This window comes from Sylvia atricapilla, chromosome 8, assembly GCF_009819655.1.
Source record: "Sylvia atricapilla isolate bSylAtr1 chromosome 8, bSylAtr1.pri, whole genome shotgun sequence".
Classification (NCBI taxonomy): domain Eukaryota; kingdom Metazoa; phylum Chordata; class Aves; order Passeriformes; family Sylviidae; genus Sylvia; species Sylvia atricapilla.
Genome location: NC_089147.1, coordinates 13,776,117 through 13,804,003, shown reverse-complemented (window position 1 = coordinate 13,804,003; position 27,887 = coordinate 13,776,117). Strand labels below are relative to the sequence as shown.

The following is a 27,887-nucleotide window of genomic DNA, read 5'->3' as shown; positions in this document are numbered from 1 at the left end:
AGCGCCCTGAGGCCGCCGCGGCCTCGCCCCTCCCGCTGCCGGCCCCGCCGAGCACGCGCAGTGCGCGTCCTCCCCCGCCCCGCGCCGGCGCAGATCGCTCGCGTCGCCCGCCCGCCTCATTCCCTGAGGAGCCTCCCGCGCCCAAGCCCGTTGTTCCCGCTCCACCGGCGCGGTCCCGGCCGCCCACGTCCTTCGCTCTCTTCCCGCCGAGGCAGAGGCTACCCCTGTCCCCGCGGCGGTCCCTCGGAGCGGGACGGCTGCGGGCGGAGCGGCGCGGACCGGTTGGGGCCGGTTCCCCGCGCAGGCGCAGCGCCCCGTAAACAGGAAGCGGCGGCGGCGGCCCCGGAGCGGCGGAGACAAAGGGCCTGCGGAGCGGGGACGGCAGGGACCCGGCTTGGCTCGGCCCGGCCCAGCGAGCGGCGGCGCTGGCGGCGGGCGGCAGGATGGTGCAGAAGGAGGGGCAGGCGGCGCTGGAGGAGCCCCAGGGCAGTCCTAACCCGGCCGGGGTGCCCGGCGCCCCCTTAGAGCCGCCGGGCGCCACGGCAGGGCCGGTCCCGGGAGGCGAGGAGACCGACACCGAGACGGAGACCGCGCTGGGCTCCCGCCGCTTCCTCTGCGGAGTCGTCGAAGGTGAGAACTTTCGGAGGAGTCTCCCCTGGGGGACGGGGGTGCGAGAGAACGGCGGGGGGGTTCGGTATCCGCAGGACACCGGGGATAGGCTGGTCCCAGCTGGCTTTGCTTCGCCGTCTCCTCCCCCGCCCGGAGGAGCCCGCTCGGCGGGGAGGTGGCGTGCGGTTCTTGGCCGGGACTCCGCCAGGGTGGGGAGGAGCCGCAGCTCCCGGGCGGGGCCTCTGCCCCCGGGGCCTGTGCCGGAGCGGGGAGCGCCTTTGATGGCGGCGGGGCGAGGGCAGGCCTGGCACCCAGCGCGCCGATGGTTCCTCCGAGCGGCTGAGGCGGTGCTGGGGCTCGCTTGCTCGTACGTGTCTAAAGGGGGAAGTGGGAGATAGCAGAACTACCGCGCGATTATCTCGGCTGTACGTGCCCTTTTGCACTCCAAAGGCTCCTATTCAGTCCTGAGTAGGTGATTCTATAGACATCTGCTCAGTAATTAGCGTTAAATGCATCTTGTTCTCTGAAGTGTTATAGCTTATCCTTGCAGTTGTAGAACAGTCCTCAGTCTTTTAAAGTAATTGCACCCTTAAAAGTTTTAAATTGTTGTTGAAGCTGTAGAATTAAGGGACTTTTTGAAGTTGTCAGTAATGCGTTTCTGACAGGTCAGTTAAGGTAGGTGGTTGAAAGTCAGCAGGAAAAATGGTTTATCCCCAGCAAACCCCATTGGCTTTAAATGCTTTGCTTCCCATGATCTCTTACTATTTCTGTACGAGTAATGCTTTTCCAGTAGGAAAACAAAATAATTAGCAGGTGGAATGGAGAGAGGAGCTGGCAGTTTATCAGATAAAGTCAATTTTTGCATTACTTTGCAGACTGTTTTCTGTTCGTATCTTTAAAAAAAAGATAATTTGGTTTCTGTAAATATGACTCTGAGAGGTGAATTGGTAGGGCTTAAATACAATCAGTGTAGAGAAAAATGCCCTTCTTTTGCTAACAGACTTAGTTCTGTGAAGGTAGATGCCAAATTGAGGGCTTTGGAGACACATAACAGGGGAAAGAACCACAGATTGTAGCAGCATGTTTTCTCACGTTCCTGCTGATACACCTGGAACATCACTTGTTCATCATGGTTTCTGTTGGAACCACTGAGAATACCATAATCATTTTTCTTGTCGTGTTAGTCACATTGTTGGTTGCCTCAGCATATATTTTATTGCAGGTGTTCTTGAGTGTACTGTGTACAAAATAAAGAAAATGGCCTCTGCCTGCTGAAGCTGTCAAACACGGTTTAGGAGTTACCTGTCTGACAATAACACGAATAGGGGAGTGTTTAAAAAAACAAAAAAAATAAAAAAAACCCCAGACATAAAACCACCACTAGCAGAAAAATAAACTTTTGGTGAACGAGTGAAAACATCTGTCTCATTAGTGACTCAAGGGAATTATAGAGTTAAGAGAAAAACAGGAATTAACTCCAGAAGTGTAGATAAATACTTAGACGTAGAACACAGACTAAGGCGTAGTGAGATTAGAGCACTGAGATGGAGAATTTGGATCTTCGGTAGAAAAGGCAGAGGGCAATTTGTCAAATACTGGGTGTGCACTCTTAAGAATGTGAAGAGCGTATGCCACTTATCAAATTTGCTGTTTTGCAGAGTAATACAGTCTAAGAGATTGCTGAATGCAAAGCTTTGGTGCACTGCCGCTAGGATGTCCTGACTTTTAGTGATGGAAAGCATGGTAATGGGATGAGGTATTTTGGCATGATCTGTTGACTTTGGATTAACCTGACACACAGTCCTGAGGGAGTAATACAAAACGAGGTCGATTTTTTTAGTTGGACAGAAAGATCCAAGAATTGTAATCAGCTGGTGACAGTAGTAACCTAAGAAATGTGGTGACAGATGGAAAAGTATTGCTATAGATTAGCCGGTTTTGTTCAGCCTTATTTAATTAGTTTTTGGTAACTGATTTTTTTTTTAATAGCAGGCCATGCTGTGCTTTAGGTTTGTAGGTATGAAACAGCAGTATCATAAGTAAAGCAAAAGTGTTGTAAATGAGTTAAGAGGCCATAGTGGATATTCATTAGGTTTCACTTCTTTTGTGAGTTCCTGAGCTTCCTCAGAGCAGTATCAGTCAGAGTTAGGAAACTGTAGTGAAAATAAGAAATTCCTTCTGGGTGACATAAACTGGGAGGTTTTCAGGCCTCTCAGCTCTCTTGTTGTTCTGTGTTGCACTGGGCAGTTGTGAGGATAAGTAGTTGCTTAGTTTTGCCACGTTGTGATGCCAAAGCAGTTTGAGATCACTCTTAGAGAGAATAATTCTTACAACTTGAGCCTCTTGCTCTAAGCTTCTTAAAAGAGCATTGTACACTATATAAAAAATGGCTTCAGTTGCATCAGTTTGGAGTTTTGGAAGGTAAAAGGGTGGTTGTGACCTCAGTGAGACTGAATATTTACAGATTTACAAGGGTGAATAGCCTTGAAAATGAAGATACTGTTTACCTTTTGAACTGGTGTTCTGTGGGGACTTGTGAGCTTTGTGTATTAGTAGTATCATTCATCACTGAGTGGCCATGCCATTTGAAAATAAGAGCTTATTAAATTTCATGTTATTTTAGTCTCTCGTCTTTGCATGGCCTGCAAGCTGAAGCTTTGTTTTGAAGTGCCCACTTGTGGTTGAGCTGTTTGTATAGGTCTTAGTGAGTTGGCTTGACTAAGAGGGCATTGAGAGTGCTTTTTTGAAGTATTGTGTTTCTAGAATGGAAGGATTAGAATAAACCTGGAGCAGTTGCAATTTCCATGGAATTCTATGACTTTCAGTACACTCTACTCTAAAGTCACTTGGGTAGATGCTTTTATGTATGATTATTCAAGACATAGTATTAGCTTGTAAAATCTGGAACTGGTAAAGCATCAGGTTACAACTTAATTTTGATAAAGAGCCTATTAAACAGAATAAGAGAAGTTAAATCCTAAGCATTTTGTTGACTCGCAATTTTTTTTAATTACACATCATCTTCTCCAGTATGTATTTGTATATTCTGTGTGTATAAATCCTAGTCTGTACCACCCATTAAGCATTTTTGAGCTGGTGAATATTTTCAAGTGTCTTCAGTGTTCAACTTAAAATCAAATCTATTTATTTTGTAGGTGTCTGGAGTGGTGGTTTAATTAGGTTATTACTGTTCGGTTTGCTGCTGTAATAATGCTGACTTGACTTGTCAAGGGCATATGTTCAGGAACACAGTTTGTATTCTGAAAATTAATTGCTTCAGTGGCCAAAATTATAAGACCTTAGATCATAAGAAATAAAACAAGTTATAATTGCATTTTAAATTTAGATTAGTTTAGGTTATTACACTTTCCTCATCCAAACTCTTTTTTCCCCTTCTGCTTTGAGAAGCTTTTTGGCAAATGTAGCAAAAGAGGAAGAAAATTGTGGTTGTAATACAAAGTTTCATGAAGCAGGCGTAATCTAACTGGCTAATTCTAATCTTGTTGCCTTTAGGATTTTATGGAAGACCTTGGGTGATGGAGCAGAGGAAAGAACTTTTTAGAAGGCAAGTCATGTTTCCTCTTACTGCAGCACATTCCTTTGGAATGTAATCATAAACTTCCACTTAAGTCTGGAAAGAATTATTGTTCTAACCTAGAGCAACTTTGTGCCTAATATTTGTGTTCTTGGGAATTTGTATTCACCTTTTCATCTTGCATATACCAAATTTGTCCAATATGATTCGTGCTCAAAGTTACTGTGATTTAATAGTATAACACAGTGTTCAGTGAAGAAAAAAAAAATTAGATTGAGTAAAAGAATAGCATGCAGTGAAACACAGAATTCCTGAATTTATGGGCTATATAAAGACTTTTTTTCCTGTGTTTTTAGGCTTCAGAAGTGGGGGCTGAATACATACTTGTATGCTCCAAAGGATGACTATAAGCACAGGATGTTTTGGCGAGAAATGTACTCGGTGGAGGAAGCAGGTAATTGCCTTTATTTCTCCTCTGTGTTTTCTATAAGTAGATTTTTGAATTAATTGGTTATGGCTATGTAGACATGTGTGTGTTTAATCACAGTAGCCATTCCCAAATGTGACACCCTCTTTTTAATACTCTGCAGGTGTTTATTGAAGCTTTGGAACAAGCATGGATTTACTTCTTTTAACTATAACTGTAGATGATTTCTGCAACTGCTTTTAAGTCTTTGTCTTACAAGATTTCTTTTTTGTCATGGGAAAGGTTGCTTAGACTTACTTCTCTGGCTCTTGAATGTCTGGGCCATATTTTGAAGTAGAAGATATTTGCTTTAGAAAAGGGCAAAAAAGATTGATGAGCAAATAGCATATCCTTTAATGTGATTCATTAAGTCCTTGTCTCAATGAAAAGATTACATTTTAGAAAAACAGCTCTTGTTTAGTCAGAGCATAAAACATCTGTTCACGCTAGTGTGAGTTGTTTTATCCACCTCTGGTATTTATGAGATTTATGATGCTTTATTAAACTGAGGCAATTATAGTTTTCCTTGGGTGAAGGGAAAAATTATACACTCTTGAAATTAAATAATCCTTCTTGGTGGCCTCTTTTGAATCAATGGTGAAAAATAATCTAAAGGATATGGCAAGGTAATATCCAATAACAGCAAAGATCGTTAAATATGCTAAAAATAATTCTCTTTATTTGATCTATGAAAGATTCAATTGCAAGTTTTTTTATTAAACAACTACTTTTGCAGAGTGATCTTAAACCCCACATTTTCATGTGCCCAGGCTTCAGTCATATGAGTAGTGTGTGAACCACTGTCACATGGGGTGATATTACTGCAATAAATTGTTAGTATTACTCACTTTATGGAAAAAGTGAGTAATAATTCTAGAACTGTTGATATATGTACTGTGGAAACAGACTATATCCATATTTGTCTCACAGCGTTGAAATAAAGAAAAAATTTTAAATATTCATAAAAATTTTAACAGGGAAAATGAGAGTACAAGGACAGTTGTATTCCTTTTGGCATAATTGCTGAAAAATCTTCCAAATAATTTGGTGTTCTTTGCTGTGCTAGTTTCAAGAAATTCCAGCAATTATTTTTTCTGGTTATGATAGAAGAAGTATCTGCACTTTATAATTTACTTTAAATGATGCCTGAGAATTTTTCTTTAAATTGTTGAGTCCTTCTGAAATATTTTAATTTAATTTCCAGAGCAGCTCATGACTCTAATATCAGCGGCACGAGAACATGAAATAGAATTTATCTATGCAATCTCACCTGGACTTGACATCACTTTCTCCAATCCTAAGGAGGTATCCACATTGAAACGCAAGCTGGACCAGGTAAGGATGACACAAACTTAGCACAGTTCCACTGCTGCTTCATTTGGGAGCTCCAATTCCCTGCTCACCCTTGGGGCTTCTCATCAGCTTCTTGGACCTTCCCAGCACAGGTGTTAGTTTGGGTGCCTCTGACCGATTCTGATGGATATGTTTAAGTTGCATTGCAGAGCCAGTGATAACTCTGATTTTAAAAAATTCTCATCCTGTATTGGATACCGAAGACTGTTTTTGACTTCAGGGTATTTTGGAATCTTGAAGCCAAGAAGCACTGCTAAAAGTAGAGAATTCTGGCCCACAATAAATGCCTTCGCAGACCTGACATGCTCATCTTCTTTGTTCTCCTCACTGACTCTTCTCCTTTGTCCGAGAGCTGTTACAGAATTAGTTTTTTTTTCCCCAGCTGTCCATCCTGTGAGATCAGCTTTGGATGGTTAAAACTGGAACAGATTGCAGGTCTTTAAAGGTCTAATCTTTGAGAGAAGCAGAGCTGTGGGTCAGAGACAGGCATTAATTGTGAATGGAAACCAAAATCTGTCTTACTTCCGCTATATCCCCATTCCTATAGCTGTCTTTAACATAGATTTGATTTTAAAATCCTACAGTTTGATTAAAAGAAGCAATAATAATTTAAAAAATTAAACATTTTGCTCTTGTCTCTTGCATTAGGTTTCACAGTTTGGCTGCAGATCTTTTGCACTGCTCTTTGATGATATAGATCACAACATGTGTGCAGCAGACAAAGAAGTTTTCAGTTCTTTTGCTCATGCTCAAGTCTCAATCACAAATGAAATTTATCAATATCTAGGAGAACCAGACACATTCCTTTTCTGTCCTACAGGTAAAACGAGCAGAATACTTTCCTTCAGCCTTAAAGGAAGGGAGCTGTTACCTTACTGTTTGAAAAGCTGGTTTAACATTTAATAACTGCCTTAAGGAGTATTTTGGGGTTGGTTGAAGAAATTGACATACAAAGAAAAGTTTGATTATTCAGATGTATGCAAAGATTTCTCCAAATTTATAAATCTCTGAAAGGCTCAGTGCCAAGCAAGTTAGGCACCTTGACCGAACAGTTCAAGAAATTTGAGATGAGAATTAGGCTAAAGGAAAATCTATTTTTTCGTAACTTGAACTGAAATCTTTGCTTCTTGAATTAGCAGGCTGTTCGTTTCTAAGAATTTTTTTTCTTAAGTAGAAGTAGCTTGTGCCTACGGCTGTCACTAGTTCCTATTTTTAATAAGATTGCTCACTTCACTAGTCACAGAGTTGCTTTTTTTATCAAAAATTATTTTTAGTTTAGCCTCTTACACTGTAGTATTGTGCTTCTGTTGCAGACCTTAACTTTAGAGACATATGTTCCAGTGTTAAAATTTTTAGGTATTTGCATTTTGTAATGAGTCTTGGGGTTTTCTCATTGTCTTGAATATTATCTGCTGTAACTTGGCCTTTTATTTATGGACTTTATTTGTTTTTTCCTAATTTTGACACTTGAACAATTTAAAATCATTCTCTGGCATTGGTTTCTGATATTTATGGTAAGCGTCTCTCATAATGTCCTTTTTATTTAGACTTTAGACTTTTGGGCATTACTTGATTAATTTTATAAATGTTTTTTGTTTCTAAGGGTGGTATTCTCTCAGTGTGTTTGTGGGACAGTTGAGTGTGTTGTCACACGTGTACATCCTTCTAATGACAGTGACATTCTCTCTCTTTTCCTGTGCAGAGTACTGTGGAACTTTCTGTTACCCGAATGTTGCCCAGTCACCATATCTACGGACTGTAGGAGAAAAACTGCTCCCTGGAATTGAAGTGTTGTGGACAGGTAAAGATCGATGGCTGATTTCTTTTATTTTGTTGGTGTTCAGTATTTTCTCGTAAGTATTTAGAAAGATAACCTGTCCACCTGCTTGGGGTTTGAGTGTTCAAGTATTTGCAAAGCCCTCTGATTTTATTTCCTCCTTAGGTCCGAAAGTTGTATCCAAAGACATTCCGGTAGAATCCATTGAAGAAGTTTCTAAGATCATCAGGAGGGCACCAGTTATCTGGGATAACATTCATGCTAATGATTATGATCAAAAAAGGCTTTTTCTTGGGCCTTACAAGGGTCGGTCAACTGAACTCATCCCTCGACTGAAGGGTGTTCTGACCAATCCAAACTGTGAATTTGAGGCCAATTATGTTGCCATTCACACACTTGCGACCTGGTACAAGTCTAACATGAATGGAGTGAGAAAAGATGTGGTGATGAGTAAGTATGTTTAACTATATAAATCATACCAATTCTCAGTGTTTTTAATGGTTTTATCTCTTCCTCACCAACTTTCTCTTCTTATGATCACTTAGCCTTTCTGTTCCATAAGTAAATGGTAGTTGCCTGAAAGATAATGATCTTGCTTTACTGACTTCCCTGGGGTATATATGTAGCACAGGGTATCAAAGAATTTCTTAGACTTGAGAAGTTTCTGTGGTTATGTAATTAACACTCCTGGAAAGCAAGTTTAATGCTCAAATTTGAAATGCGTTCATGGACGTGTTTCATTGGTATAGAAGCAGTTCAGATCAGAAGACACCTGAATGCCAGAGTGGCTGGTTTCTATGTGGACATTGGTGGTGACCATAATTTTCCTTTTTTTTTTTTCTAATTAGAATCTAGTAACTTGTCCTTTTTGTGAAGTAAGCCCCTGAATTACTGTATGTCTTGTCCATTTTTGCTATTTTTAATTAAACTAGCATAGTAACTTATTTAAATTTGTCTCTGTAGCTGATACTGAAGACAGCACGGTTTCGATCCAGATTAAATTGGAAAATGAGGGAAGTGATGAAGATATTGAAACAGATGTTCTCTACAGCCCACAAATGGCCCTGAAGTTGGCCTTAACAGAATGGTTACAGGAATTTGGAGTACCTCAGCAATACAGCAGTGAGTATGGTTCGATATCATACTGGGGCTGGTGGAGAAAAATGGTGTTAGATGTTCCGTGTTTGTGTTTAGATTAAAGATACTTTACAGATCCTGGCAGTTCATACACTTCAGCTGAAAATATTTTCCGCCTTAGTAAATTGGGAACCTTAATTAAAGAGTAAGAATGCTTCATGTTCTGCAGTGTGCTTGTGATGCTCTGACTGATCAACAGAGGCAATCTTGATGTGTTATCCCTTTAGCACTTCTGATAGAAGGCAGGAAAGGGTCTGGACCTTGCTAGTCCCAGTTCTTGCTAGACTTCAGTGGAACCTGAGAGAATAGGAAGTATAGTGGGTTTTTTTTTTTCCAAGTTGATGTTAGATTGTTGTAAAAACTAGTTCTGGTCCTGAAGACTCCGTGTTCTTCCAGTTGTTTTAAGATAGTTTTACTTTCCTGAGTTTGTCTGCATAAACCAGCTGAGTTCCTTCCAGCACTGTACACCTTTTTTGTACCAGTGGGAGCTTGGAATATGAAGGAAAATTATTTTTCTCTAGTGTGGGTTTCAGGTGATCAGAGCATCTTTCTGTGATAACTGGTGATGGAATGGAGGAGCCCGTTCTCCTAACTGCTCTGATGCATTTATGCTTTTGAACTGCTGTAGAGTTTTGTATCTCTCTACAGCTCAGCTGCAGCAGAAACATTGGGTGAAGAGTAGTAATTAAGGTGTCAGTGTTTCTCCGTTTTCACGGTATAGTTCAAGTTGGAAGAACTGTCTTGAGTCTAATGACCTTGGTCAGGAAGGGTGAGTTAGAGCAGGTTGTCCAGGATTGTATGTGGTAAGGTTTTGAATGTTTCGATTTTCCCCAGGTTAAAGACAGTTTTGAATGTGAAATATTTAACCCTCAGCTTATCATAATAAGCTTTTATTATGGACTGTTCTTTATATTCAAAGAAAACTTTGCCAAGTCAGTTGATGCAGAGTGAAAAAGTTGCTTTGAGAGCTTTTTATTCTGATGACGTAGTTAAAAATGCTGCTGGGCAGCACATAAATGTTAAATAATTTTCCTAACTTTTTCTTCATCCTATCTTTGCTTACCAGTTATGTGAAAAGGAAATTTGCAAAACTCCAAGGCAGTAGCTAGAATTACATTGACAGAAGTGAACAGGCAAAGTGCCAAAAGGCAGCTCTGCTGATGGGGTGCTGTGGTAACAAAATCGTCCATCATTTGCAGGAGTTGCTGATTTGAACCTTAGTTGGTAGATATTGAAAACTAAACTTGTTTCTTCTTATTATCAGGTAGGCAAGTGGCCCACAGTGGTGCGAAAACCTCTGTAGGGGATGTAGGGCCACTGGTGGCACCATCCTCTTTAAATGCAGCAACAGTGGTTACCACGGTGTACCAGGAGCCCATCATGAGCCAGGGCGCGGCGCTGAGCAGTGACTCCCCGGCCTTGGCCAAGGAGGAGGAGAAGAAGCAATCTGATGAGGAACCAATGGACATGGTGGTGGAAAAGCAAGATGATGCAGACAAGAATGCAAACCAGATACTGACAGATATTGCTGAAGCCAAGATGGCAGAGGAGCTGAAGCCAATGGATACGGATAAGGAGAGTATAGTTGAGTCAAAGTCTCCAGAGATGTCTATGCAGGAAGATTCTGGTAGTGACATTGCACCTATGCAGACTGATGAGCAAATTAATAAAGAACATTTTGTGCCTGCGCCAAATGAAAAACCTCTTTACACAGTAGAACCAGTGACTTTAGAGGACTTACAGCTTCTTGCTGACTTGTTTTACCTTCCTTATGAACATGGACCCAAAGGTGCACAGATGCTGAGGGAATTCCAGTGGCTCAGAGCAAACAGCAGTGTTGTCAGTGTTAATTGCAAAGGAAAGGATGCTGAAAAAGTGAGTGCAAATCTTGTTTTCTCTCCTTTTATGTCAAAATCCCAAGCAATTTTATCTGTTGCCTATAAAAGAAACTGGTGTTCTACGTTGTAGGACCTGAAGGATAGTGTATAATGAACCGCAGATCACAGTAATTTTCATTCCTCCAGTGGAATCTACTGTTTTAAGCCCTGTAGTGTCACGCAGCTGTGAAGGTAGTCTGTATCTGCATTTAACCAATGTTCCTTGTACTGACCTCCTTTCTAACAGCCATAGAGAATATCTGTAAGTCACGTGTGGTATGGCAGTCCATTCTGGTAAAATGAAGTAATGGATTGTGTAGTCTTCCTCCATAGAGTACCTCTCCTCTCTAGGAGCTTGTGTTTGATCTTGTGGATTTTTTTTTATAGATAGAAGAATGGCGTAACAGAGCAGCCAAGTTTGAAGAGATGTGCAGCTTGGTGATGGGCATGTTCACTCGCCTCTCCAATTGTGCCAACAGGACTATCCTTTATGACATGTACTCCTACGTCTGGGATATCAAGAGTATTATGTCAATGGTGAAATCTTTTGTGCAGTGGTTAGGTAGGTGCATTGGGAGCCATTATAATCCCAGATAGCATATTTTTTATGTGTGCTTTTAATTAGCCCACGGGGAAAACTGAAGCATTAGGCAAATGTGTTTTCTTGGACAGAGGGTCTGGTTTGACCCTGTTTTAAAGGTTTTCCTGTCTTGCTATTTGAAGCAATGCTTGCAGTGAGTTTGCTTTGCTATTAAAAGTGAAGTCTGCTGGATGCTTAAGATTGGAGACCTTGATTTTCTTCTTGGGCTAATGAAACTTGAATCTCATCTGACACGTAAGTGTTGACTTTAACTTACTCTTGACTGAATGCACACTGGACTATGCCATGTAACTCCTGGGATGCCCTTCTGTATGATTGGAAATGACACTACGAAATGTGATCACATCAGCCATCTGCTGTTTGCTCTGTCCTGATAACATTATTGCTGTCTTCAACAGACCTTTCAATGGGCCTGGCCATGAGGAAGGTGATCCTCCCAGCCCCTGTGCGCATGCGAGCTGTAGCATAAGGCTATTCTGGTGCAAAATTATTTCCTTTAAACACTTTCCAAATTGCTGATTTTTTAAAAGGTTTTTTTGTTTGTTTTTTTAAAAAGTATATTTTAGTTTTTGGTAATGGGTGGAAATCGTGGAGCTCTCTGGACAGATTTAGTCTGAGATGTAAAATGAACTTCAAACAGTTGTTTGTTTGGCTTGGTTTTTAATGTGTGGCGCTTTCTTCTTTGTTTTCTTTTGTTGGTTTTTTTTTTTCCTGAAAGATTTTTGGGAGATCCTAAGTTGGCAGATAGCACCAGCATGGCCTGGGTGATTCTAGTGACCTCATTTCACTTTCAGGTTTCAATCCAACTGTAAGGAATATGCTGTGGAGTTGCTTGACATACACAGCAGACAGCAAAGCTGATGGTCTCAAGTCACACTTTCTGTAGTCGTCACAAACCTCACAGTGGCTAACCATTACACAACCTTGGTCTAATCCTAGTGTTTGGATTGTCTTTAAATTATATTCTTAAATACTGACAGATTTAAGTGGGGACAGAGAAGACCTGTTAAATCATCAGCTTGGTCTGTGCCCAACAAATTCCTGTGTTTTGTGCTTATTAAATATCTGATTTCTAAACTTAGAGTTGATAAAGAAGAGAGCTTTTGAGACTGCCTTCTGCAAAGCACAGAGAAGAAAACTAGTGGGGGAGGAAAACTCAAAACTCAGCAGCACTATAGTATGTTAACATTTCTTGAACAACCTGATGCTGTTTTAAAAGCCTTAGTTTGTGCATTTTTAAGTGTAACACAACTCCTCCAACTCTACTATCCTTGCTATAGGATGACCTTTAGCTAGACAGAATGCTCTCTTCTTGATAACTTAATCTGCTTATAGTTCTAGGCCAAAGCTCTATAAAGGGAACAGTGATTCTTGTAGTCTTTGAAAACATCGAGGGCTCAATGCAGACTGCATTTCAGAGTTATCAGACTATGTATTAAATTCAGCTGAAACCATTTTCAGTGTCCCTGTAAAGTTGGGTTCAAGTCTCTAAATGCATCAAATATTTGGAATAGTTCACAGTAGAAGCCAACTCTGTAAACACGAACTCTGTTAACTTTGGCACTGTTCTGTTCCAGTACTCACTCTGGTATTAGATAGTTGAAAAATTTCAGGGTTTTTCACATGTACAGTTTAATACTGTTATGCTAACAGTGCTTCTGTAGAGAGGCCATTATATAAAGTCAAGTACATTACAAATCCAAACCAAGTTAGTTTTCACAGTGGTGTGCTCAATGGTCCACTGGGTGTTCACTTTCTTCACCTCTCCTCCCAAGTCCAGCTAGCATTCAGTCCCTTAAATTAGTGTGACTGTACAGTACAATGGATTACTAATGACTTCTATTGTCTTCTTCCCCATTGTGTACAGATGGGAGAATCCTCAGCACAAGTTTCTACTGCTATTGGATGGACAGCGCCAGATGTTCACAGCGCGTCGTCATTAATTAATTAAAATGGAAAGGTTTTGTCTGTGAGGCAGCTCAGATAGATTAGATGTACAACAGGCATGAACTGAAGTCACATTTGCGCAGCGACTAAGGCATTAACTATGTTTTTCATTTATACAGCTCTTCATTCACACAGCTCTTTACTGTAATAATTGGAAGTGCTAGTTAAGTAGTAGTCTCAAAGGACAGACAGATACTGTCTTCCAAGTTATTGACTAAAACTCTTTGGGAAGAATATCTTATATGAGAATTCTAAAATGTGGGAGTAAACCAAATTTGAATTCTGGTGTTTGGATTGTTTCTGAAATTTACCATACTTAGGGTAGTTTGTATTTAACCTATATTCTTAATCTTGCATAAATGTCAAACTTGGCACACTTTGGGACTCTCTGACTAGCACAACATACTTGTCTGTACTGATCTGAGACTGTTACTTGAACAGGAGGTAGATTGCTGTCCACAAAAGGAAAAGAGTATTTGCGCTGCTCCTCTTGTCAGAAAACGAGGCATATAATTGAGATCTCCACTCCAGATACCGCTTGGCTTTTTTTTCTCTCCAGAGCTGTCATTTATGTTACTTTGTGAAGGCTGCAGTGCCTTACTGGCAGAACAGTGTTAAAAATCAAACAGCCAATGGAAGCTTCTTTTCTAAAGCAAGTGCAAGCTTAAACTAAGCACTGCAGTGGGCCTGCTGTTGCTGGTTGAGCAGCAGGGTCCCTGGCGCGTCCACTATACTTGTGGGAATAAAAATCCAGATACAAAAAGCAAAGCTAGTAGTGGCCACCAAGATGTGTTTATTGTTAAATTGTGAGTTAATTCCAGTTAACATGTCTTAACTTTTTAATGTGCCAACAGTATTGTGAAGGTGTGGCCTGGATTATGTAAATCTGTGTAGTCTCTTGCGAGAATGCTATTTCATATAGCTGTCCTGGTTGCCTGATCTGTTCCAGACTGTTTGCATATATTGCTAGTCCTGGTTTTCTGACAAGACTAGAAACAATCAGTACTAAAATGTGACTTCAGAAAGGTCCATTTTTTTTTTCAGGGGCTGTGATAATGGTATTTGTTTGATCTGAAATTTATGGTAGTAGCTATTGACCCACATAGCTCCCAAGATATCAAAATTTCACAGATGAAATGAATGTTTCTATCACAAATATGCAAAAAAAAAAAGTGTACAAAACGTGTGGGAAGTCTTTGTAGTTCTGCATGGCACCATTCTTATGCCTTCTGGTCTAGAATGAAGTGTGTAGCTGAATTGCCTCACCTGTCTGTTACAGGTAATCAAAAATCTGGAATACCACAATTAGTGCGCAAGCACAAAAGCTTTATAAATTATACATTATTACAGCCCCTCCCCTTCCCCAAGCCCTGGATTCTAGCTCAGTTAGAGAGCTTTTTCCACAAGTGTATGTTAGCTTTTTGGACATGTAAGACACCCAGGAAATCCCCCTTCTCGTAACATTCTCCGCTTGGATCTGATCTCAACAGGGTGTCGTAGTCAATCTTCAGCACAGTTCTTAAGTGGAGACCAAGAACCCTGGGCCTTTAGAGGTGGTCTAGCAGGAGAGTTCCAGGTATCAATATGACTTCACAACTGAATGACATTTTCTTTGTTTTATGAGAAACCTTTTGTTGCACATCAGAGGTCTGGAAGGATTGGTCTGCCGAAGGCTTTCTGGTCCAAAGCCCATTAGCCTTACAGCTTGGTTTAAAATAATTTTCCTCCCCTTTCTACAGTAATTTCTCAAGGAGATGCTGCCTGTCCCACGCGCATGCGAAGCGCAGCGGCTTTAGTTGTACATTTCACATTGTTTCTTTGCAGGTCGCACAGCATTTTTACCTGCGCCCGCAATTGCACAATGCGCGCATGCTTGTCTGCCGATGGGAATTCCATGAGCAAAAGGGATTGTCATCCAAATTTTGTTTCCTCTTGAGATAACGCTGTAATGTGCTTTATTGCGAGGAATTCAATTGGCAAATATTCCTGAATCGCTGTTTGTACCATGTGCAGATTTGTTCATGGATTTTTCAGGCGCTATACTTTTCCCCCCTCACAGGTGCTCTGCGCGCAGCAAATTGAATCAGCGCATTGCTTTTGGGATAAAGCGTCTCCTCTGGCCAGTTAACCCTCTTCAGACCAAACCTTTCCTCCTGACATTCTATGTTCTTAGTGTAGATATGATTGGTAAAAAAGTTTTTTAAAGCAGTTAAGATTAACAGACTCTTAATGTGCTGTTTCAATCGCATATTTTAGAACACCAATTGGATATATTCTATTCAAATGAGGTCTTTGCATTTATAAAGCATACCAACCCCACCTTCTTCTGGGGTAGCAAGTAGCAAATGTTAATTTGGGAGTCTGCAGTGCACACCCAAGAGTGATGGGTTTTGTTGTTCATACAGTTATATTAAGTATTTTGTTTTCACAGCGTTTGCTGCCTATTGATGGGGCAAATGACCTCTTTTTTCAACCACCTCCATTAACACCCACTTCCAAAGTGTACACCATAAGACCCTACTTCCCTAAAGATGAGGTAAGTGCTTTTGATGCTTGTCACTTTTGTTGTTGGTGATGCACTTCCTTTTGTGGCAACAGTGGTTACTGTTGAGTCCCCTCTTCCCCTAATGAAGCAAGTGTCTTGATATCTTGCATAAGGCACAAATGCCAGCTCACAGGAAATGAGGTTAAATGATATGCCTCTGGTTCAGCAACATGCTGTGCAACAGTATGTGTACACCCACAGCATGATTCCCAGCCTCCCACCCCCTCACCCTTTTAAATCTGTGAGTGCCTTCCTTCTTTATGAAAGGCAGGTTAAATTTGTTCACAGCTGGTAGATGAATTCTTGCAGCAGGGAGACATATAGTGGATTAACCTTAGAGGGTGACTGTATGCCTGTTTGAGTGGTTATTGTGCTACCTGCTGATATTTGCGGAGCTGTATAAGCAGAACGTTGATACTGCATCTCAAAATGGAGCTGAAAAATGTGATTATGGTTCAGTTATTTGTATCATTTTAGTTACAGTTGGAAGCTTTTTGGTCTGGTCTTGAAAGATTGTTGTCAAAACTGCTTTGGAGTGTTTGATACTTTAAAATCAGAAAATTTTTATTAGTCCTTATTGATTAGTACTTTTTACCTTTTCTGTAGTGTAAAAAGTTTGGCATGAAGAATACTTGAAAGTGAGGTATCGGCCAATAGTGGACACTTTATGGATGCAGTTTAGACAATGTAGGGATTAATGCAGCTTGAAATCTTGTGTTGGTAGGTACACTGACATGAAATAGGAGTTTCTAGGTTGAGTTTGCAGTATTTCAAATGAGTCCTAACTTTGAAGCCAGTTAGACGTGAGGCTGACACATGAAGACTCCTTTTCCTGCCACTTCTGGGACAGCTCTGTCCTGTGCTGTTCTCACAAGCAGTAAAGCAGCCTTTTCCAAACCTTCATGCAGGACTCGACTTTTTCTTTTGTAGAAAATGGAATTGGTATTTCTAAACCACCTTAGCAATCAGAGATGCAGCTAAGCATGCAGTCATAAACATTATTTCTTCTGAAGAGTTACCTTTTAATTAAAAGAAGAAAGAGAAATGTCAAATGCAAAGCATTTTTGTTAAAAAAAGGTGAAGTTTCTTAAATCTTTAAGATATGACTGATACATATTTGCTCTTTTAAAGAGATTCAGGTGAAAGCCTTTGAAGGTGCAGGATGTGTCTGTCCTTCACATTTGTAAAGGGACTTTCTACCAATGGTGGTGGTCTTCACTGAGTGTTTAGTGTCTAACCCTCAGCATTGATCTTGTGCTATTACAAGAGAAGGAGGTTGACCTCCAGCCTTTCCTTCCCAGCCATTCAACTTAACTGCAGAGGTTTTGGAGGCAACTTTGAGTTACTTTCAGGGAAGAGGTGGAGAGAATGCCATCCTTTTGCATAGATGGATCCTTTTGATCTCTGGTGACTCAGTGCCTGTCAGTACTAGGTTACAGTATAGCTGTGAATGGCATATTCCCTTTTGAATGTGACTGCTGAGTTGAAATCATCTCTTTTCTCTTTTTAGGCATCTGTATATAAGATCTGCAGAGAAATGTATGCTGATGGAGCTGATCAACCCTTCCACAGTTTACCAGATTTAATTGGAGACAAGTATGTAGTAGGAACAAGTGTCCTGCAGAGGTGGTCCAGAAGGATGAAGTCCTGATAGTGTATTTAACTTGAATTTTTAGAATTGTGTGTGGGAAGAATACAAAGAACATTTGAAGTAGATAAAATAATTTACTCTCAGGAAATTGGGATTTTGGTTTCCTGAAGAGACTGTTGACTTTTATGTCTCAGTTCATGCGCTGGTCACCTGTTGTGAGCTGTTAGAAAATAGATTTAGCTGAAACCTCTGTCTTATGAAACCTGTGCATCACAGTGTCTTATTTCAGATTCCGTGAAAGTATATCATGAGAGTGTCCACAGTCTGTAGTTACCCTCTGATATTTTTTCTGACCTACTGTAGTTTTTGAGGTGCAGTCCCCCAGCCAAGTACCCCAAGTTTTTTCTGAAATACATGTACCAAGTTTTTAAAAGGATGTGCAATGATAGGTGAAGTTATAAAAAAATGGGGCATTAAATCTGAGCTATAAAATGAACTATTTTACGTGGATTTTTTTTATTGTCTCAGGTGTTTAATTTAGATAGAATTTTATAGAGACTCTGCTTTGAGTGACAGGAAGGCAGTTAAGAAAGGATATGTAACTGGTATCAAACAATACCCAAAGGAAATTATGAAAGCAAGGAAATAATGGCAGCAGAACAACTAAGAGCAAAAGCTGAGAGCAGTGTGTATGGAATTAAACTGTGGAAACTTCAGGTGCAGATGTTGCTTGTAGCTGAGTTTTGACAGCTGATGAGTTAGTTTAGTGCTTTGTTGGAACTAATTCCATGAATGAAGGACTCACTTCTCTGGTTGACCCTGGAGTCTCCTCTGTGGTACTTGAAGGGCATACTTGGTAAAACTGACCTTCTTTTTACTGAATTTGCACTTCTTTTTCTGCAGGTTAGTTGGAGGTCTGCTCACCCTCAGCCTGGATTACTGCTTTGTCTTAGAAGACGAGGATGGCATATGTGGTTATGCTTTGGGAACAGTTGATGTAACTCCCTTCATTAAGAAATGCAAAATGTCTTGGATCCCTTTCATGCAAGAAAAATATACTAAACCAAATAGTGACAAGGAGCTATCTGAGGCAGAGGTTGGTATAACCTGTGAGATCAGAACTGTATGCTGAAGTCTTTCCAAACTGGATCTTTGTTTTTTGAGCTCACATGGAATTCAGTTCTTGCACCTTTCTGAAGACTTTGAGCATGTATTAAAACATCTGATGTATCAGAAGGAGACAGTAAAATTATTCATTGCCAATCAGATACAGCTGTGTGGTGTAATACAACCATGAGGTGTACTTTAGTAGTAATCAGTGCAGTAAATGTAAAGCACTTTCATCTAGAGCAAATTACATTTTGAAAATCAAGTATTGCTCCTGCTCTGTTCTGCAAAATGCAGTATTAGTTTCCCCACACTGCAGGTAGAGCACTGAAAGTCACATCAGTTTAAATACAGAAAACAAATTCAAGAGTACTTGGTTTTGGTGTGAAAATCTGTGAGCTATTTGTGGAGTGTGACAGCTGTAAATGGTGCAAAGCAACCTAAACCTGCCCATTAAAAACCAAAGAAATGAAGTGTATTTGTGCACAGACCTGGTTATGTGTTGGTTTATGTTTTCTTCCACTTGAAGTAAGGGTCACTGAGAAGGAGCTTTGCATGCCTCCTTTGATGGTCTGATAAGCTTTTCTAGCCAGTCTTTTTATCTAGAGTACAGACAGCAATTCAGCAGATGAGGAGCTGAGTGGCCATCAGAGGTGTAGCTGAAAAGCCTGCTGGTTTAGAGGTACACTCCATGAGCAAAGCAGTCTCCCCTGATAAGGATGAATGAAAATGAAAAGCTGGATAATTATTAAATACCTGTTTCCTATGTTCTTTTCAGAAAATAATGCTAAGCTTCCATGAAGAACAAGAAGTATTGCCTGAATCATTCCTTGCTAACTTTCCGTCTTTGATAAAGATTGATATCCACAAAAAAGTTACAGATCCAAGTGTGGCCAAAAGTATGATGGCCTGCCTGCTCTCTTCTCTAAAGGCTAATGGTAAGTTTCTTGCGCTTGGAATTCCTTGTTCCCTAACTACACGTAATTTCTAGGGTGCAAGGCAAACTTGGGAAGATTTGGATAAATAATGACAAAAGCTTTTGAATAGTTAACTTCTGCTGCTTCCTTGAAAAAGGAGCTTTTCATTTTAGCCATTATTTGGTAAATTAGAAGATGGGCAGAACTGAGGGAGCAATTTGGCACTGAGAGCACATATCTTTACATCTTGAACACTGCACTAAAGTCTATATTTTCCCTGCTGGCATTGGTAATGATGCTTTTTCAAGTTTGGCTGTCTGCACTGATGGGTAATTACCATACCTTCAGTATGGGAAGTGCTTGGCTGCCTGCCCTGACTGCACACCCCACACTCACTGTTCCTTCGTGCCACTTGATGCCCTCTTGCAATGCTGTGTTTGGAGCCAACATCAGATATTTTTGTGTGCAGTGAAAGGTGTACAGATGGTTTGTTTTGGCTGATGGACGCCTGCAGTGTGCAGTCCCATTGGGGAATGGTCAGCTGTGCTACCATAAATCTGGGCTCTTGGGCACTATGCTCTGTGTGGAATTGGATCACTGATTTACCTGCTAAAATCACCTCTAGTAATATTTTAGGTCTGTGCTTCTTACAGTAACTCCTATCCTACAATATTTTGTTTCTTTTCTTTTCTTCTTCAGGCTCCCGTGGGGCTTTTTGTGAAGTGAGACCAGATGATAAAAGAATCTTGGAATTTTACAGCAAGCTCGGTTGTTTTGAGATTGCTAAAATGGAAGGATTTCCAAAGGATGTTGTTATCCTTGGAAGAAGCCTTTGAAGTGCTTGACAGTGAACTGTTCCAGTACTGTAGACCCTTAACAGCTGGGCAGGTAGTGGTGGGGATCTTCATATGGTCTAACTGCACAAAGCCAGCAATAAGCCAGCTTGGTAAAAGGGGCTATGCGAAAATCACCCATCACACATTCAGACTGTAATTTGTTGGAAGGGGATAATGCTGCTGAAAACCTTATCCTCTCCTGGTCCTGTGTGAAGTGCCAAGGAATTTTGCATGGGCTATAGCTTCTCAGAGGAATCCCTCTCAGTCGGTGCTGTGGTTGATGACAGTTCTTTGTGTTCCAAGTGTCAACAGAAAATTGGTCTCTGGCAGAATGCCAGGTTTTTCTTTGTCATAGAGCAATTGGGAGTTTCAGAAATAGGAGGGATTGCTTGTGTCAATCAGCATTTTTAAAGATAAGTAGTTACAGTTCTATTTTTTACTACCTTTACGCTTGTTGATAAAGCAATGACCCGTTGTCACTTCTAATGACCATTGGTTCAAGCTTTGTGTTTTGTTAGGGACAAATGTGCAGTGGTCTGTGGCAGAAGTCACTCAATGACAAATATGTAAATCTCAGTGTATATAAACTTAGCTGTATGCTGAGTAACTTTTTGTTTACTGGTTTTTGTAACTTTTTCTTTTGAAAAGTGAAATGGTATAGGTCCAAGACAGCACTTTTGAAAAACCTAAAACCACAATCGAGAACAAGTCTGTCCTCAGCACTGACCTTTCTTACTGTGCCTCATATCCAGGGCTAGGAACTGACCATCTTGGGAAAGGGGAGCAGATCCCACTGACCCTTCCTTCAGATAGCAGTTTGTCACTCTTGAGGGTGTCATTCTCCTGGGACTGAAACAGCAATTCACAGGATGCTTTGCTGAACCCGTTAATTTTGGTAATGTTCGCATGGGATTATGGATGAAAGATGGTGAGAGGGAGAGAGAGCTGGCCCACAGCTGGAATTTGTCCTTGGAAGAGTCACCATGTTTCAAAGCCTGTTCGTACTAGTTTGATTAAATCAGGGTCTTCAAGTCCTGCACATTTGTATCAAATAACTTTTCTATAAAAAATGCCACAATAAGCACATTTTTACACATTATTTAAATGGTTATCTACTTTTAAATGTTCTAAGAGTTTAATGTTTTTGCCCAGGATGGACATGTGTGGTGATGGGATGGAACCGGTGTCGTATGGGACCTGGTAGTCAGGCAGTTGGCTCATTAATGGAAATGGTATTTCACAGCAGTTCCAGTGTCCCAGACAGGTGATTGGACAATGGTGTGCACTTTGGTGTACTTTGTTTCTTCCACCTGCTGCCATCAGCTGTCTATATCTTACGTTTAAATTTTCCTGGGGTTTTTTTCAGTGATGCACAAAGGAAGCTTGGTTGCTCTTACAAGCCTCCAGCTGCATAGTTGATTTGCAACCTGTAATGAATGGCATTAAGACTGCAGTAATGCTCTCTGCAACCTGTAAGGAAATGCTGTGTTTGGCCTTCTGGTGCAGTCACGTGCAAGATGTTTCTTTTTTTGGTTTTTTTTTGGTTGTTTTTTTTTTTTTTTTCCTTTGCAGAATGTGAATGATTTTTAATGCGGTAGCAAAGTATTTAAGTTGAAACAAATTCATTTCATTTTTAGAGAGAGGTATGGGGTTGTGCTGTGGGATTTCATTAAGTCCGAGCTGAATGCCACTAGTTTTTATACAGCTTTGAGTGCATGTTGAGTAGCTGATACCTTGATTTACCAGGTGGGAGAGTTTTGTTTCTTCATTAATACCAGACTCAATTTATTTTATCTGGATGCATAACATTACAGCATAGGATGCTTGTGGCCTTATTTCTTGGCTTTTAAGGAGTTGCCACATTTTCTCTTCCTATGAATTTGTTATTATAGAAGTTAATTGTCTAAGCCTATGGAATGTTCAGGCCAATACCATCATTCTAGGATTGTAAAGTGATATGTTGACATATCTTTCATGGTTATGAATTTTCATTAAGGTTGGAATGCCACTTTCATTAATCTGTTTTAGATCAACAGTATCTGTAGCAGAAAAAGACCTGTAAAACTGTATTTGAAGACCATGCGAGAAATAGAATAAAAATTGAGAAGTGAATGTCAATAAATGCGTGTTTTGTGTATGAGCTGGTCCACAACCAGAAGTGGTTCAGCAATGTACATTACATCACATCACACTATGTTTGATGCCCTTGGGATCAGCTGTCAGAAACTTGTGTCTGGTTTTGGCCTTGGCAAAAGTACATCCACAAAATTTGACTTGGGAAGATCAATACTGAGATACCCTAAAGCAAGTAGCTTCCTGCTTAGAGTGACAGCTAAGCAAAGGGATGGGCCAGGGGTATAAAAAGCAGCTGTTTCCTAAGGTCACTTCACAAGAATTTGTCCACCTGGTGCACTGGTGGTGTGGTTCAGAAGCTGTGCAGTGTGGAGAACAGGATAACACACAAACCAAGCACGGAAATTAGCAGGTGAAAACTTTTCTCTTGGCCCAGTAAATGTTCTGTGTTAAAATGAGTAACATGTTGCACGTAGGTGACTGTTTTCTTAGAGCCCATTTCATGAGGTTATGACAGACTTATCTCTGTACAACATATCTTGGCCTGGGAAAAGGGATTGGGCTCTGATGTTGCACCAGACTCTTTTCCTTTAAGGGAGCATAATGCAGCAGTGGATGCTCCTGCCTCTGTCGCTTCAGGGTGGTGGCTGCAGACAGGTCAGGTCCGGTCAGGTGGCTGCGCAGAGCAGCTGCTGAGAAGCACATGGGCGTGCTTGTGTAACCATTCATTGCTGCTTGCTTCTTTCTGGAACCTGGTTCAGCTTTTCAAACCTCTTCAGCCAGGTTTTTCTTGAGCGTCCTCCAGCTCGAGCAAAGCTAGTGGCTAGCTAGCAGAAGTCTCTGTGGTGGGAGCAGAGCCAGGTTCGTCCCCAGAATGCAGTGTGAGCTCTCTGTTAGTGGGGTTTATTTTAATTTGGCTGCCCCTCTGCAGCATCAAGCAGACTGCTTCCCCTTTCTGCTTTGGAAGGCCAGCCCTGCCCTCTCCTGCTTGCTGTTGATTTTGAAGTAGGATGATGCCTTCTGCACTCAAGCGTTCCTGTGCTGCAGTCCCCAGTGTCAGGTCACGCTGCTCTTGCCCATGCTTAAAGGGATAGAGATGAGCAGGTCCCTCCCGCTGTGGCCCTCCCTCCATCCTTGTCACCCTCTTGTCCCCCCAGTCCCCCTCTCTATGCCCTCAGCCTCCTGGCTCTGTAGGTGCCCCGTATCTCCTCCCCAGTGCTGGGGCGGCTGCTGCGGTGGGTGAGCCGCTAGTAAGGGCCGTTATTCCGCTGTGGCGTTTCCACAGCTGGTGCTGGGGTCAGTAAACGCTCAAGGGCCTTCTGCGGAGGAAATGCCCGAATTAAAGGGCGCGGGGCGCTGCCGCAGGACCCTTTGGCTCGGTCCCCGGGGGCGGGCACAGGGCGGGGCGGCTCGGCTCGGCACGGCGCTGCGCGGCCCGCCCCGCTCCCAGTGCCGCTGCCAGCGCCGCCGCCTCATGGAGCCGCACGGGCCCCCCTGCCCCGGCAGCGTCCTCTTCGGTGAGCGGGCCCGGGGACGGACGGGCCCCTGCATTCGGGAGGTGCCTAACGGGGCGGGGGGTGTGGGGGTGAGAGAGACCGAGGAGGGTGAGAGAGAACTGGGGGGCAGGAGAAAGACGGGGCAGAAAGAGACTTTGGTGAGTAACGGAGACGGCGTGGAGGTTGGAAGTACACGTGTGGGTGGGGGGAACACGTGTGGGGGCAATAGGACTGGGGGCAGCAGAGACATTGTAAGGGGGAAGAAGGCGAGGGAGACACGCGGTTATGGAGAGACACGTGGAGGGCATTTCCGTGCCGAGGGAGCGCGGTGTGGAGAGACACGTGTATGACCGCACTTGGAAGGCAACAGGCACATGCTGAGGGACCCGGTCGGTGTGGGGGGAGCCGCGTGGGGTCTTGGTGTTCCGGCAGCTTTAGAGGACTGGGATTAATGGGGCGGTGGGTTGGCAGCCCCGGCTCACGCCGGCCTCTCCCGCTCCTCGGGTTCATCCCCCGCGCTCCCACGTCAGCGTTCCGTGGGCGCAGGGCGGCGGAGCCGTGTCCCTCCTCTCGGGGCGGGCTGTCGCCGGGCCCTGGCAGCGCCGCCACACGTGGACGGCTGTGCGGGCAGGGCAGCCCTGAGCGGGGAGCGGAGTTCCAGCTCCCCGGGCCTTTTATGTACCTGGACTTTGGTTCTTCCCTCGGTAAGTTGAATATATAACCATGGGAAGGAAGGAGGTCCTGCCCCGGGCTGCGCTCGTGAAGGCTGATTCCTCTCCATTGGAAATGCCACCGCTGGTATGCAGGGCTCAGCTCTGTGTTTTTCCGATCAACCTCACATTGGTGAATCATCCCGCAGTAAGTCAACACGCTCAGGGCAGTTTTGTCGCTCCCTTTGGTCGGCCGAATCCTGATCTTAAGAACGAAGGACTAAGTTACGCATCTCCCTTGTTTTTGTAACTGTCTGAAGAAGTATGTAATAAAATATTTCTCAAAACTTACCTTGAGGGACTCCAGCTCCCTGCAGCTCGGCCTGGCATCCTCCCCTTGGGTTATGCCTCATCATTCAGGTCTGGCGCTCTGCTTCCAGTCTCTGCACCAGACTCCCATCCAGGAAAAAGTTGGGCGACTACAGTGGCATGAGCAGAGTCACAGTTTTGTCTGCTCCCTCCTGTTTCCAGCAGTGGTGTGCCCTGCCTGTTCTCTCTGGAGGGGAAGAACCTTGCTCTAACAGTGGTTGGGAACCTTGGGTGCCTGTGGGCATTGCTTCATGGCAGCCCACTTTGGGGACCCCAGGTTTTGTCCCTATATGGTGCAGAGACAGGTGTGTAGTTTTCTGTGACCCTGGAGTCGAGGGTGCCCTGGTCTGACTCTGCTCCTCACACGAGAAAATAAAGAGTTTTAGGGATGCCATATGCATGCCTGGCCAGGACTCCCCCTCAGAACTCTTTGCCTGTAGTGACTGGTGTTGCTAATGCTTGCTACTGCTTTTTTAATCTCCTCCTCCTAGGCTGTGAGCTGACTGCCAGTACCAAATCCTACACATTTCAGGTGGATGAAGAAGATGACTCTGACCACATTTTAGCACTGTCTGTGGTAAGAGAAATGTGAATTAACTGTGCTTGTTCTCTCCTGTAGTCGTCATATCCTTATGCCCCTTTCCCAGGCTCATCTTCCTTTCTTGGCTGGGCTGGATCAAGGGGCTCCCTTGGCTGAGGTCCCAGGACTGGCTGCTCTCAGGGCAGGACACAGAGTGGTCACGTTCATCCATCATACGGAGGTGCTTGTGCAAAGCCTGTGGTGGCAGGAGACTGCTGAGTAGGGGAATGCTCCAGGCAGGTGGTGAAGAAAAATACTTTTCCTTTGTATTTGACCTTGCTGGAGCTTCACACCAGATTCACACCTGCTGGGTCTCTGGCTTGTTGCTCTCCAAGCCCAAATAGCTACAGGGCTTCATTCCTGGCTTTCCCTGGGGATCTTTTCTATCCTGGGAGCACAGAACCTGCTGGCGTGGATCAGATCAGCAGAAAATGCAGTCCAGGTGCCGTCCCTTAGGAGACTGCAGTAACAGCTGTTGCAGCTGGGAAAGGCACAGAGCCCTCTCTGGAGCAATCGGGACAATTGCTATGGGGTTATTCAGTGCTCTTCCTGTTTTGTGGAGCAGCATCCCCACACCTTGCATGACATCTGGGCTGGTAGCATTGCTGTGGGTTACTTGTCCTGTGGAGAGCTCCAGCTGTCCCAGATGTGTCCCTTGGGAGAGCATTTGTTCACAATCTCCACTCCTACCCAGGTCTGCCTCACTGATGGTGCCAAGGATGAGTGCAATGTGGTGGAAGTTGTTGGGCGAAACCACGAGAACCAAGAGATCGCTGTGCCTGTGGCCAATCTGAAGTTGTCATGCCAGCCCTTGGTAAGAGGCTGGTTTGAAGACTTGGGAGTGAATCTCTGCAGGGAACAGGACAGCTCTGGATGTTTGTGGATCCTGATCTAGGATCCACAAACAAGCAAATGCCCGGGGTTCCCTTGGCCTGGCTGCACGTGCCCTCAGATGGACATGTTTAACTGGGCCAGGTGCTTTACTGGGAAGTACAGGATATTCTGCTTTTTGCCTCTGCCCCTAACTCAGCTCTGTCTCTGCTCTTTGCAGCTGAGTCTGGACAACTTCAAGCTGCAGCCTCCAGTGACCTTTCGCCTGGCAGCAGGCTCTGGCCCAGTGCACCTCGCTGGCTGGCACAGGATCAGTAAGGCCTGAAGGGTGGGGAAAAGCTTGGGAGGAGTGAGGGGTATGAAGGAGCTCCAGTGTCCACAGTGGCCAGGGAGCCACTGGGAGATGCACTGGGTGCTACCTGGTATGCATGCTCTGTCCCTCCTTTGTGCTGGCTCCCCAGGGCCATCTTAGTGCAGGGATTCCTTCCCTACCATAAGGCCTTGCATAGGAAAAGGGGTGTGGATGTCTCAAACTGTCCCCTTTTTTCATGTCTATCTGTCACCATTCCCCTCTGAGACCTCCCTTCAATTGGGATGCTGCTCGTTTCCCACTGTTAGTTGCTGTGAAAGCTTCTTTAGAGCTCTTGGGCTGCTCTGTTCTTGGGGTGCTTTGTGGGCCAGTTGTGTTTGCACTGACATACTTTGGTGAGTAACAGTTACTTGTGTGTCCCAGTGCACAGGGAAGATGCTTCCTTAGAGGACGATGTGTCTGAGGAGGATGAGGAGGACCTTCCTCCTATTAAGCCAGCCAAGAAATAGAAGGAAGAAGTAGTAACTTGTCTCCAGGCAAGGTGAGGGGCCAGGCTGCCTTGGAGGAAGGATCTGGGTGGCTTTGATACTGGTATGGCAAGTGTGGGTGGAACGTGCTGCTGATGTCTGCTGGTCTCAACCTGGTTCTTCCCCTAGGTACTCACTGGGACTTCTCTCCCTGGATGGTTTTTACCTTGGATACCTGTTGCCAGGACCTCAACATTTGCTGCCTTTTTGTTTGTTTGTTTGTTTGGGGTTTTTTAACACAGTTTTAACTTTTTGGGGAGCAGGGGCTGCTCCCAGCACTTGAGGGTCTCCTTTCACACAGCCCTGGGAGGGTGATCCCAAAACTGGATGGATGCTGCTGGTATATCCCCTGTCCCTGATCCCATTTCTGGGAGTTGGGGATGGAGGAGGTGATCCTTACTTACCCTGTGCCTTTTTGCTATCCTGGACCTCTGTTCTCTGCACCCCCGTTCCCTGGCTGTGGAAATACTCAGTCCTGGCCCCTTCTCCAGCAGATGGATGTAAAGCCAGCTGTGGGGCAGGCACTTTCACTGATTCTAATGTGTTTGCTTTTGCTTACTCACAGTTTGGTGTTTTTTATATACTTGAAAGTGTGAAGGTGGGGCCCAGGCTCTGTTCTCGACTGCAGTTATGTTGGGGTGGGAGCTCACAGCCTGTCTGATTTGGGGGAGGTTCTGGGTCAATCTGCATTGTAAAGAACTGTTCTTAACACTCAATAAAGATCTCTCAGGCATCAGGTCTGAAAAAAGGTCA

The 27,887-nt window shown here is 43.3% G+C and overlaps 2 protein-coding genes across 5 annotated transcripts; both read left to right on the top strand.

Annotated features, from left to right (window-relative positions):
- Positions 1-148: 148 nt before the first annotated feature.
- Positions 149-26,189, top strand: OGA (O-GlcNAcase). 4 transcript variants are annotated; one of them, XR_010744102.1, is made up of 18 exons: positions 152-630; positions 4,123-4,174; positions 4,501-4,598; positions 5,815-5,945; positions 6,612-6,783; positions 7,666-7,764; positions 7,906-8,190; positions 8,704-8,862; positions 10,142-10,752; positions 11,142-11,316; positions 14,793-14,878; positions 15,734-15,838; positions 17,358-17,443; positions 18,342-18,534; positions 19,324-19,483; positions 20,162-20,350; positions 25,378-25,463; positions 26,161-26,189. XR_010744102.1 is itself a non-coding variant. In XM_066323697.1 (16 exons), the coding sequence occupies exons 1-16, from the start codon at positions 444-446 to the stop codon at positions 19,647-19,649; spliced, it is 2,613 nt and encodes an 870-aa protein (XP_066179794.1). In that variant the 5' UTR covers positions 151-443; the 3' UTR covers positions 19,650-20,219. The 4 variants fall into 4 exon arrangements, 3 of the variants coding, with proteins under 3 accessions (XP_066179795.1, XP_066179794.1, XP_066179793.1); XM_066323697.1 differs by lacking the exons at positions 25,378-25,463; positions 26,161-26,189 and having other exon boundaries at positions 151-630; positions 19,636-20,219; XM_066323696.1 differs by lacking the exons at positions 25,378-25,463; positions 26,161-26,189 and having other exon boundaries at positions 20,162-22,420.
- Positions 23,687-27,887, top strand: NPM3 (nucleophosmin/nucleoplasmin 3). Its single transcript, XM_066323700.1, has 6 exons — positions 23,687-23,888; positions 25,378-25,463; positions 26,161-26,280; positions 26,518-26,611; positions 27,031-27,148; positions 27,264-27,887. The coding sequence occupies exons 1-5, from the start codon at positions 23,702-23,704 to the stop codon at positions 27,114-27,116; spliced, it is 573 nt and encodes a 190-aa protein (XP_066179797.1). The 5' UTR covers positions 23,687-23,701; the 3' UTR covers positions 27,117-27,148; positions 27,264-27,887.

Coding starts and splice junctions, on each gene's coding strand:
- OGA (XM_066323696.1), top strand. CDS start 444: ATGGTGCAGAAGGAGGGGCAGGCGGCGCTGGAGGAGCCCCAGGGCAGT. Junction 631..4,122: donor CCTCTGCGGAGTCGTCGAAG/GTGAGAACTTTC, acceptor TGTTGCCTTTAG/GATTTTATGGAAGACCTTGG. Junction 11,317..14,792: donor ATCTTTTGTGCAGTGGTTAG/GTAGGTGCATTG, acceptor TGATCTCAACAG/GGTGTCGTAGTCAATCTTCA.
- NPM3 (XM_066323700.1), top strand. CDS start 23,702: ATGCCCGAATTAAAGGGCGCGGGGCGCTGCCGCAGGACCCTTTGGCTC. Junction 23,889..25,377: donor CCCCGGCAGCGTCCTCTTCG/GTGAGCGGGCCC, acceptor TCCTCCTCCTAG/GCTGTGAGCTGACTGCCAGT. Junction 26,281..26,517: donor AGTTGTCATGCCAGCCCTTG/GTAAGAGGCTGG, acceptor TGCTCTTTGCAG/CTGAGTCTGGACAACTTCAA.